Below are 12,001 nucleotides of genomic sequence, written 5' to 3'. Positions count from 1 at the left end.
ACCTCTAGGCTTATTTATGTCCTGATAATTATGTGAGATATTGACAACTGTTGTCATGAAAATCGCATGACATACTACAACAAGCGCAACAACATACAACATAGACCGCAAACAAGTTTACAAATAAGAGATTTACTTACTAGTCCAAGATCGCCAGATCAGCATCCCATCCAGTGCTGTCTTTTAGCTCACGCCAACGAGTAAAAACCTGATTATCTTTTCCTTTTCCTATTCTCTTCCGAACGCGCTTTCTTAACTTTTAAATCGTTTAGCCTCACGTCTCAAATTCGCGCGTGCAGTTGTTGTTATAGGCTTGATCGACTTGCAAGAACAGACAGCTGGATGACGTCAAAGTGCCGTCTCGGATCATTCTCGCGGAACTTTGACGCCATCCGGCGGTCGATTCTTGCAGCGCCACACGAAGTCGAACAAGTCTAACGTGTGTGACGTCGTTGCCGTAAAGCATGTCGTGATTGTCGTTAGATTTGTCAGGGGTGGTTCTCTCAAGCTTGCATTGCTGGTTTTGCTAGCGGCGTCTTCCCCGAGCTTCAACAGGATGATGATTCGCCTTACTATGACTTTGTTTACCACCGAAATAACTTTGAAGCTGTTATATTAAGGTAAAATAACTGCATAGTGTGTCTTTAACACACCTCAAACCAAGGGAATATCTGTAGAACCATCAAGATAATTGGGACATAGCTAGGATTGTCAGAATGAGGGAAATCGGCCCAAAATCAGCCCGATTATCTTTGGGTGTGTACCCAGCATTAGTTAAATAAATTTCATTTATGAGGGTACATTAATTTTTTTAAATAATGACCTACATGGATAAACTGTTTATAATGAACACTGCAATATTACGTTAAAAAATAAGAATAGTCAGTTTTGATGTCATGGGGTCTTTAAAGTCCAGTACAGTGAGAAAGTTTGTTAACCCCTCTAGAGGGAGCCAATGTAGATTTTATGCCTCCTGGTCAAATAACTGCCCTTGATACTCTCCATATCCACAATGTTTATAAATAGTTCATCTTGCTCATAAACCAGACCATTCACGTTACATTAATCTCTTTAAAGATCACAAATAGTAAATTAATAAAATAACAATCTGACCTCCAAATGCTGGTCTCATTGTGAAGTCATGGTCATCCACTTTCAATAACTGTTCAGTTTTCAGTTTTCGTGATTTCGTCACGTCTGGTGGCTTCTTGGGAAGGGAGCTGTGAAAAGGTTTTAAAGAATCATAAACATCTCATATTACAAATTTGTACATTTCCTATTGTTTCATGCAAACTATCAGAGTGTACTGTACACAAGCGGTTTAGCTTGAATTCTGAAAGCCGGCAGCGTTTACATAATTTCCATGAAAACGCATCAACAAAAGTGTAATGAAGGATTAGGATCATGCATGGCGCTTGTATCAACAAATTGTTAAGGCAGTATTGAACCATCTGCAGCATCAGCCTGCCCTGTTTTTTCAAATTACTGCAGATCTTATCACTGAAAGTCACTCGGAGGAGTTCTGAATACTGGATTTGATGAACCGTGTTTCATTTCAGTCTAACAGGGACCATAATTAACTTTTTATTAACTGGTATAATGCACACTGACAGATCCAACCCAGAAACCTAAAAGACTCAAGAAAGCAGTCGAGTGGCTTGTAACATTCCTCATAGCTTCTTGCCATTTGCAATTTATTTCCTGTTGAGAGTACATCAGACAAAAGCCAGCATGTAATGATTGGCACCCCGTGTGCAGTCATACTGCTGGATTTTCTCATGCAAATTTCCAGGCTTATGTGCTCTAATGATATGGTAATTTTCAACATGTTTGTTTTCATTTAATAGTCATGAAACCCTGTTGGATGTACCAGTACCAGCTATTTGTCATGACAGCTTGGTGCCCGACCAAGTACAGTCTTCGGCAGATGGGCGAAAAGTGCGTACGGCACGTGGCTGTTGTCTGTGTAAGGAACGCTGGATCAGGCATGCCACTGATACGCGTTCGGTTCAGTGGTTGTATCATCTGTCTGGGTCATGATGATGATAATTGCTTACCAGCTCCTGGCCTCATTTTAGGGACCCTGCTGTCAAAGGAATCAGGCTAATAAAGGTGGTCGAAACATGAGTCTGTACATTTTGTGATGTTCACATATCAACAAATGTCACTTTCTTTTCCTGTCCTCAGCACCACAGTTCTCACCTATTGCAATATTGTCATCTCTGAACACATGAATATTATATTATTTTTTATTTAATAATAGAGTACAAGTTTAAGTTCTTAAAAATACAAGTTCCTGAGAGGTTCTTTCTTGGGCTGAATTTCAACGTTGATTCATCGTTGAATCAACGTCAAGGACAAGGCTGAACCAGTGTTGAATTACCTTTATATTTTGCCAATTCAATCAACAAACAATCCTAGTGCATCACGTGTCTTGTCAAAATAAGTGCCTGCTGCAGACGCGTCTAACCGGTTTATGATAAAAGAGACGCTCGCATTTACCAGATACTCGCATAATCTCATGCATAATCAGAGTTTAGTGTTAAGGGAGTGTCTTGCGTTTATTTTGTGAACGTGAGCTTCTATTTTATCACAAACGGTTTTGATGCGTGTGCAGCAGGCACTTATTTTGACAAAACACATGATGCACATGGTTAACAAGACGCAAAAAACACATATTTTGAAAACGCAAGCAACACACATTACACTCCGAAGACATATTTTGAATTTGCACCCCTCGGATGAGCAGTCACGAGCCGCCACTGGTCATATGCCTGTTCGGATACAAGTAAATTCCTATTGCACAAACACTCCTAAACATAAAGGTGTTACACAATGCCATAGAAGAATCATTTTTGGCATGATTCAATAACCTTTAACTTCTGAAGAAACCTTTCTGTTTAACAATATAGGTTCTTTGTAGGGAAAGGGTTTAGAGTTTCTTTGGGGAACCAAATATGGTTCTTCTATGGCCTCACTTTATTTTTAAGGTTCTTCACAATATAAAAATGTACTGTTAAAATGCAGCATGAAGTTAACACAAGTTTTTGCAAGTCTATTCAACCTACTACTCTAAGTATTGACTTGTGATAAGTTGACATAACTTGTAAAAACAAGTTGAAATTGTTTAACTTTGTTTATTACATTAAAGTAACATAACAATATATGTTGATTTAATATATTTTTTACATCAGAAATATATATATTTTTTTTAAACTTATTGAATGATTCCTTAGGGACCCTCCCCAAAAAAGGTTCTACTATGGCATTGCTATTGAGAACCTTTTGAAGCACCTTTATATATAAATCAACCAGCATGACTAAACTCTCAAGAGTAGTCATTTTTGACAATAAAAATAACAAATATACACTTTTAAACCACAATTGCTCGTCTAGATCCGGTCCTGAAAGCGTCAGCGTGACCTCACGCAATACGTCATGACGTCAAGAGGTCACAGAGGACGAATGCAAAACTACTCCCCAGTGTTTACAAGTGTGTTAAAAGAGGACCGTTCTGACGTTGTTGTATGTCGAATGATACTAATTTATGTCTTTGTGTCAGTTTATTGTTTAAAATGGTCCGCAAATGTGCGTTTTATATATGTAACACGTGACCTCCCTACGTCACTACGCATTTACGTTAGGTCGCGCTGGACCGACCTTGCGAAAAGTTGTGGTTTAAAAGTGCATATTTTTTATATTTTAAAAATGTTCAAAAATGACAATCGTTTCGCTAGATAAGACCCTTATGCCTCGTTTGGGATCGTTTATAGTCCTTTGAAACTCTGTTGAAAAAAAATGTTAAATGTTGAGTTAAGTATTAATTGTTGGTGTCTATTAAAGTCCATTAAAATGAGAAAAATCCTGCAATGTTTTCCTCAAAAAACATAATTTCTTCTGGACTGAACAAAGAAAGACATCAACATTTTGGATGACAGGGTGGTGAGTAAATTATCTGGATTTTTCTTTTAAGAAAATGGACTATTCCTTCAATTTTAAGATTTGAAAAGCGTAAGATGTTGGGTCAGTTTTAAAGCTGGGCATACCTGCTCGGCTTTTTCACAAATGTGTGACTTTAAGCTAATATTGTTTAAGCCGTTAACTTGGCAAACCCTCATGGGTCATGCATGAGTCAAAAAATGCATATTATTAGATGCATTTTCTTTGTAGCACTACTTGTTTCTTAATTAGAATTTTTTTTAAAGATAATTTAGATTTTGTAATTTAGGCATTCCTGGAAAAATAAGTACTGTACTGTACACACTCTACAAATTTGTAACATAGTTGGGTAAAACATTGACACACCAAACCAATGGTTTTAATTAAGCTATACGCTGAGTTACTTAAATCAAATATGGACATTTTCTAAGTTAATTTAACCTGTGGTTTGGGTTTATCCATATTTTACCAAACCGTGGGTTGAAACAACCCAGCATTAACTGTAGCCAAACTCATGGCCAACACTTACAGATCTAGGGTGGTGAATACACACAATTATGTATTTATCTCGTTTGAAATCATTAAATTTAGCCTCACATCTTCAGTTCGTCAGTATGATGACTGACAGACATCATTGATTGCCATCATTTGCATCATTTTTCTTTATCATCATCATCATCATCTTTAATCCTCTACTAAACCAAACAGATCCCAGCAAATTATGTGAAGTTAACGCACATCTTCACCCACCCAAGATTACCAAAAGATTTAAGGCAATGTCTTGTAATGCCACTTACGTGCCATGTTTCTGAGTTTCCACGGGTCCCGTCCACCTCCTCTCTCTCGTGCTGTGTTTATTTCTGCATTCCCCACACGAGCCCAGGCAAACCATTAAAACCAGTAAATGTCTGAAATAAGGCATCATGCAGCGCAGGTAAAACAGCTACAGGTGTGTCCTGAAACCCCGTTAGGTCCGTGAACGCGTTGACTCCGTGAAGGCAGCATCCTCTCGCTCACAGCGCACGAAACGCCGAGCATCGCATCGCTACGGCACGCGCGATCTGCCGACGTTTAAATATCACCGCGTCTGCTGTTTGTCATTGGTTATCACGCGCACAGCTGTTTGGACGGACGCGCTCGGAGCCTCGGACCCGACACTAGCACATGGTGCGCGTTTCCCACATCTGCAGGGATTACAAAGACACACACGATCACAGAAAGCTCTGCGACTGTGCATGCTTTCACATTTATAATGCATGAGTGAAATGCATCCGATACAAAAAAAAGAAAAACATAAGCCCCCACCATTTGTCCACACAAATATTTAAAGGATTTCACTCTATAAATAAAATATTTTAAAAAGATGTATATTTGTTGTTAGAACAACCAAACACTAAGAAATATCTAAGTCCAAGCTTAATGCTTGTACATTTGGCACACATATTGATCCAAAGCAACTTTAGCATATACATTATACTTTTGGATCCGAGCTTATGACCTTTACTGTGCCAATGCATACACTGTTGATGTATAATATCTACACCTTCTTAGTTTTAATTAATGTCCAAGTCTTTAATTTATTCCTGTAGCTTAGCTGGTAGCTTGTGTTAGCAACGCATAGGTCATGGGTTTGATCCCAGAGGACACCCCTTAAATGCACTAAGTTTTAAAAATTCAATAATTTCACAAAAGTTACATATTTGGTTTGGATTTCGATGTTTAGGCCCCTACTGTATTGTGTTAATCCGGCCCTGATTTAGTAATATAATAAGGAATGACAGGAGCAACACAGTGACCAAAAAAAGTATCAGGCTGTAATAATGAACCAAAACATTGCCATTACAGTTTTGCTATATTTGAAGATTTTGGTTCCAAAACGCAATAAATCCATTTTGACTAATTTTGGTAAAAAAAACGTGTTTTCTATACCAAGAAAGTGACAAGATGAAAACCACTATTTTCTTTTACAAACCTTCAAATAGCATCTTTAGGTTATAAAAACATAAAAAATTCTAATCCATAATTTGATTTTCATGATTTTTTTTCCAAAATGCTATAAATCTAGTGAATCAATATAAAAATGTGCGTTCATCTTTGCCATGTTATATTCATTTAGTTGACTAGTGGTATACACTGATTAAAAAAATAAACATTAATGGCATTAATAAAAACACTTAAGAAAACTGTCATTGCTGCTGTTATACTTGGGACGTCGCTGCTGAACTTTTTTGACAACGATCAGCTGTAAAATGTTTGGTCCTCCTCAATTTTCGTTGGCTTCTAGTAAAATAATGGAAAGTTTTTCACAAGATCCCCTGGGGTCAATGTGTTAGCATGAAAGAAGTTTGATGCTGTCAGGAGAACAAGCAACAGCCGACATTTTCCCATCTCCCGAGTGCCTCTCACGTAAATTATTAGATTTTGATGGCTTACGTTTCATCCCCGTCACAGAAAACCACCACAGGTTTCTCAATGCCATCAAAAGTATTATTTTGTTTTGGTTTTGAAGTACAAAGTATAGAAGGAAAACTAGGAATCTGTGTGTATTCAACGCGCCACCATTGGGGTTTACAGTGCATGGAATGGTGCGCTGTGATTGGTTGAGCGGATTTATTGCATTCTGCAAGGAATGAGGACTGGCGTTTATTGCGTTTTGGGGGAAAAGAGAGAAAAGTGACAGAATAACACGCAGGATATTGGATTTTGCGTAAAATTAAGAATTTACTTTTTAATACTGACAACAATACTGATTTTGGCAGTAACTCATTTTTTTTTAAAATAGCGTTTATCATGTTTTGGAACCAAACTCTTCATTTATTCCTGTTGAATGCAGGCCCCTCATCGTATAGGATCAGCTTGTCACATTAAAACAATTTAATGTGAACATGTAAAATGTACTTTAGAAGATGCATCATTTTCTTCCAAGCTGATAAGTGCAAAGCCTGCAGCAATGGTTTCAGTTTCTTCTGAAGATTTCACGAACCCCTGAGCGTTTTATGGGGGAATCTCCATTCAGGGTCTTGCCTTAAGGTCTGACTTCCTGTCACTGCCACAGCAGCAGATGGTACGGCTCATGTTTTTCATGCATTTGTCCTCCTACTCGATCTCTGCTGCCACTGAAACTCAGCTTATCTGGGATTTCACAGCAATTCATCGCTGCCACGCCCGAGCTCCATATCCACTGGATGCCTGCGACTGAGCTGGAGCGCAGCCAGCGTGTCTCCAAAGGATCTGTTACGTAAAAGTTTGTCAGGCCTCTCATATTAAAGGGATAAATCTGTCCCCTGCACAGCCGGCGCTTTTGTGCTGCAGTGTTTGCAAATCAAAATGGAGAAATAAATCGCAAATATAAACAAAGCTCTCATTGGTCTTTGTCAAGCACACCGTGTAAAGCTCAAATTATACTGTAGCATGATGTCCAACCCTAAATGAGTGCCGGCACACTGTGCTTGCAGCTAAAAGTGATGAGTATGGAGGGTACTGCTAATGCAGACAGGTGAAGCCTTTTGAAATCTCTTTCTAACTCGAATGAAGATGGGAGCTGAAACCATTCTTAGAAATTACACTGGTGGAAACACTTACATTTTACACTTATGTTACATTTATACATTTACATAATAAATGAAGAGTGACACTTTAGTGTTTTTGGTTTGCCACCGATCACTTTAAAATCCGATTTAAACAAATGAACATTTTTAAAAACAGAACAGATGTTCATATGTAATGATACAACAGTAGGCTGGAATCATATCCCAATTACTACATAATAAACATGAAATATTGATTTTATTATGTGTGAAGTATGAGTGTGGACTGTTGAAAAAAGGAAAACTTAAATCAATTGATTAGCACAGAATTCAATTAAAAAGTTTAGTGGTCATTAGGGGAGAACGGGGCACAACACATTTTGGTTTTGGCTCAGACATTCAACAAATAGTTTGAGTTAAATTAATTACAGACTGTTCTCATAAAAATACACAGAATGTGACAGGAGTTCAAAAGATACAGTACCAACAGACAGTGGGTTTGTTGTAACACTCTATTCGTTGGCTGAACATTACTTATTAATTAGATTAAACACAAAAAACTTAGTATTCTAAGTTTATACTTAACATATTTAGTATGTGTAACACAAACATTTTAAGTTACCAGGTGAACTTAAATGTATGCAAAAATAAAATGAAAAAACATAATTAATGCCAACTACTATAACAATTGTGTCAAAATTAAGTAAATCTAGCTTAACATTTTAAGTAAGTACAGAGCCACATGATATGCAAATTTCCCATGATGCCTTTCCAGCCAAAAATTCTGACATCTGTCGTAGCCATTTTGTGAAGCACATGTACTGTAAAAATCCAATACTAAATTCTATTTAAACACAAATAATTAAGTATTATTATAAGTATTGCTGTAAAAAGTTCTATCAACTTACTGAATAAATTCAATTGGTGACACCTAAAATTGTTTACACCAGTCTAACCATCCTTGTATTATGAATCATATGGATAAACATTTTTGAACATACAACATATTGGGTCATACAATTAAGACAAAAAAAATCATAATTGTCAATTATTTCTCTTGATATTATATTTACAGTTATCGTCGCTGCCCGATGAAACTCACGTATGTCCAAAACGGTTACTTTTCAGGAAGTGAAAAAAACACTGTATATCAAAAGCAGTTGAATGTAGCGTTGTCATACTTGGTACGGCATATTTACATGTAACCATATTCTTGCCAGTGTCGTGATATAATCCACATTTGACCAAAATTGAGTTTAAATGGACATGCGTGCATATTTTACAGTAACTGTGATCGATACGCGTTCTTCCGATCATTAATTAGAATGGCCAAGTCGCGTTTCGTATTGACAGATGAATACGCTCAGTTTATTAAATAGCCTACGTCTTAGTTAAATACGCTTACTTTATTTAATATTAATTATAAGTGTATTAAATGTCTCTTGCAAGCTATGAAGGGACAATGAATCAATACACTGACAAAGTCCCTGCAACACCAGCTCAACCAAACAATGCCAAAGCACCACAACGTAGAAAACAGTAGCGCGTTTAATAAATGATTACAATGAATTTCATTACATATGTACAAGAAAACACACCATCAGCATACAACGCAATGTGACCCTGGACCACAAAACCAGTCTTAAGCATCGCTTGATTTTTCAGAACATTTTAACCAAATGCTTTCACAAAGTGGTGGGGAAATCCCCAGCGTATAACACAAATGCTAGACAGTTACTTTGTTTGCACAGTCCTACCGTAATTAAGTAACTCATAGATGTTAGTCTGGCGTCCGGGGGAAACGTTTACCTCGTAGGAAAGTCATTGTTATGTTTATTCGGCTATATCCAGTGCTGAGCTTCGATGAAACTTTACGAGACCGGCGAGATGCTTCACAGGCGGAAGATATGCGGCGTGATTGACAGCTTTGACACCAAACGGGTACGTGAAAATCAGATGACATGATTTCACAAGTTTTCATTGGCTATTTAGGTATGTGACGTATACTGTATATGGAAATGAACCTGGACATTCAATCTGTCGAAAAATCTCAAAATCGGCAAAATGAACATACGTGAGTTTCATCGGACAGCGACGTTATACTTTTGATTAAGGTAATGCTTTCATTTTATTATCATTATATATTATAGGAACACCGTAAAAATTATTTTGCTAAATTTTATTTTCAAATTAAAAGTACGAGTAAATTTAAAAAAGACTTGTGCAAAAATGCTGTGTCAACTAATATTTTTAATTAAGTTGAATTAATTCAAAATTTTAAGGCAACCATGTAACTTACTTTTTTAAGTTGAACCAACTGTTTGTTGTTGTTTTTACAGTATAGTATCTTACAATAGCGTCCGGTGACTTCTTTTTTCGAGGGTGCTCGATTTGAAGTTCGTCACAACATGTATGTATCCCTTCATGTGTGTGGTTCGTAATTTCAAAATATGTGCTCTGCGCATTGAGTGATCCTGTGTCCATCACGTGTCTTGTCAAAATAAGTGCCTGCTGCAGATGCATCTAAAGGGTTTATGATAAAAGAGACGCTCGCATTTACTCGCATAATCTCATGCGTAATCAGATCCAGCAAACCACCCCTTAATGAGTTAAATTGCACAAAAATGGGTATAAAATGAAAACATCATTTTTTAAGAGTGAATACTGATGGTTAATTATTAATTCATGAGCATTTCAAACTCCAGTGAAGCAAAGAGACTGTTTAAAAGCAGCATCAAGCCTGAAGAGAGAATTTTAAAAATCTTATTTATTCATTGAATAACTTTCTATTTAAAAATGAAATGATGACTTAATCACAATACACATGATACATTAGATATATTTTTACAGTACACTTTTTGAAGTGTCCTGCAAATGTCAACATTAATCTAAAGCAGTGATTCTTAAAATGGGGGCCGTGGCCATGGGGGTACCACCGCGGTTATTTTATTAAATAAAATTACTTTAAATTATAAAATAACTTTAATTATATAATTATAAAATAAATTATAAAAAATTTATTTATCATGAATTCTGTGTAATTAAACATCACAAAATAAAGCTACTAACCAACAGCATGTACTAAGTTGTAATTTCATGTTTTGTTTAATTAAAGTTTTAAGTTTTAGAATTGTTTTATGTCATAAAATGTATGTCATCTAATGCCGAAAAAGTTTGAGAACCACTGATCTAAAGAGTCTTAAAATTTATATTTTAAAGAGCACCTATTTCATTGCTAAAAAACAACATCATTTTGTGTATTTGGTATAATACAATGTGTTTGCGTGGTTTAAAAACACATTATTTTCCACATACCGTCAATTTTTTGTACCTCCACATTTCACTCCTTAAACGCACAGATTTGAAAAGCTCTGTGTCCCTGATTGGCCAGCTAATCTGAATGTTGTGATTGGTCTGAATACGTCTGATGTCAGCAGGAAATGCGACGCTTGTTACCATGTTTAAAAGATTCGCTCACAATGCAATGCTAACAGGAGTTAACTTACATGCTGTGAGTCTAAAGCGGGAGGAATTATGTCGGTCTTGTCTACATCACCAATTCCAGGAATCCGTGTGTTTGTTGTAGTCCAAGGAAAGAGATTTATGTTGGAGACGATAACTTGCGTCATCGTTTACTTTGGGGTTTTCCATTTTGCATATCGTTAGCATGTACTAATACACACTTACACACCAAAGGAAATTTAAAAACATGAATTGGAGAATAGGTGCTCTTTAAAAAACAGGAATTTTAAGAGTTTGTAGTTTGCAAAGGAGTTTGTAGAAACTTTATTTCCAGACAGAGAGAGTTTGTTTATCGAGTGTTATGAAGTGATGATCTTAGCTTGTCTTCAATACTGTAGAGATCTGTTTCCAAGGTGATACTTTAAAGAAATAATTCAACAGAGAAGGTTATAGACAACAATCTCTATTTTTATATGGATTTGCAGTCTGTAACAATAAATCCGTACAAAAGTTTGAAAAAGTAACTTTTGCCCTTGACATGATGAAACGCCTTGCCGCAAGCCAATTCAAGTTCAAATGAGTTCAATACAATACTATACATGCAAGAGTACATAAAAATGTATGATTGCAATATGCCTTTTTGAAAAAGGATTTGTTCAATTCACGTGTATTAAACTTTTCATAGTCCTGTATCATCATTTCCATATGCAAGGTTGCGAACACTTTGAAAATGGGTCAGAAAAATGTGAATAAATTGTTAAACGATGATTACATTAAATGTTTGCCTCAGTTCTTGAAAATGAAATGGTTCTTAGATTTGCTGGATGCTGAGAGTCTAAATTATAAGTTATCTTTAATGAAGCACTTCTGAATTGTTAATAATAATATTCGGGCTGCATATTCATGTGTCAGCAGGAGGTAAACTCACAAGTCAGATCTGTTGCTTTTTTCCAACTTTTTTCATTCCGACGGGAAAACGGCAAGGTCAGAGCAGCGCGAGATGGATGCTGGGCTGTCCTCGCTCATCACAGAATCTAGGGCTGTTGATCGGGGGCAAAAGTTATGCAACAACA

At 36.5% G+C, this 12,001-nt stretch overlaps 1 protein-coding gene across 2 annotated transcripts in view; it reads right to left on the bottom strand.

Annotated features, from left to right (window-relative positions):
- The window catches only part of gabrr2a (gamma-aminobutyric acid type A receptor subunit rho2a), a 28,888-nt gene extending 23,785 nt beyond the window's left edge, over positions 1-5,103 (bottom strand). Inside the window, exons 1-2 of one of the 2 annotated variants that reach the window (XM_055172405.2) lie at positions 4,737-5,103; positions 1,114-1,220 (exon numbers count right to left, since the gene is read on the bottom strand). In XM_055172405.2, the coding sequence (XP_055028380.2) occupies positions 1,114-1,220; positions 4,737-4,864 (235 nt within the window). In that variant the 5' untranslated portion in view covers positions 4,865-5,103. The remainder of the gene's footprint in view (positions 1-1,113; positions 1,221-4,736) is intronic. The other variant, XM_055172404.2, reaches the window with a different exon arrangement.
- Between the last annotated feature and the right edge of the window lie 6,898 nt (positions 5,104-12,001).

This window comes from Misgurnus anguillicaudatus, chromosome 7 (assembly GCF_027580225.2).
Source record: "Misgurnus anguillicaudatus chromosome 7, ASM2758022v2, whole genome shotgun sequence".
Classification (NCBI taxonomy): domain Eukaryota; kingdom Metazoa; phylum Chordata; class Actinopteri; order Cypriniformes; family Cobitidae; genus Misgurnus; species Misgurnus anguillicaudatus.
The sequence above is the reverse complement of the archived record's forward strand: the minus strand, read 5'-3'. Positions and strand labels throughout refer to the sequence as shown.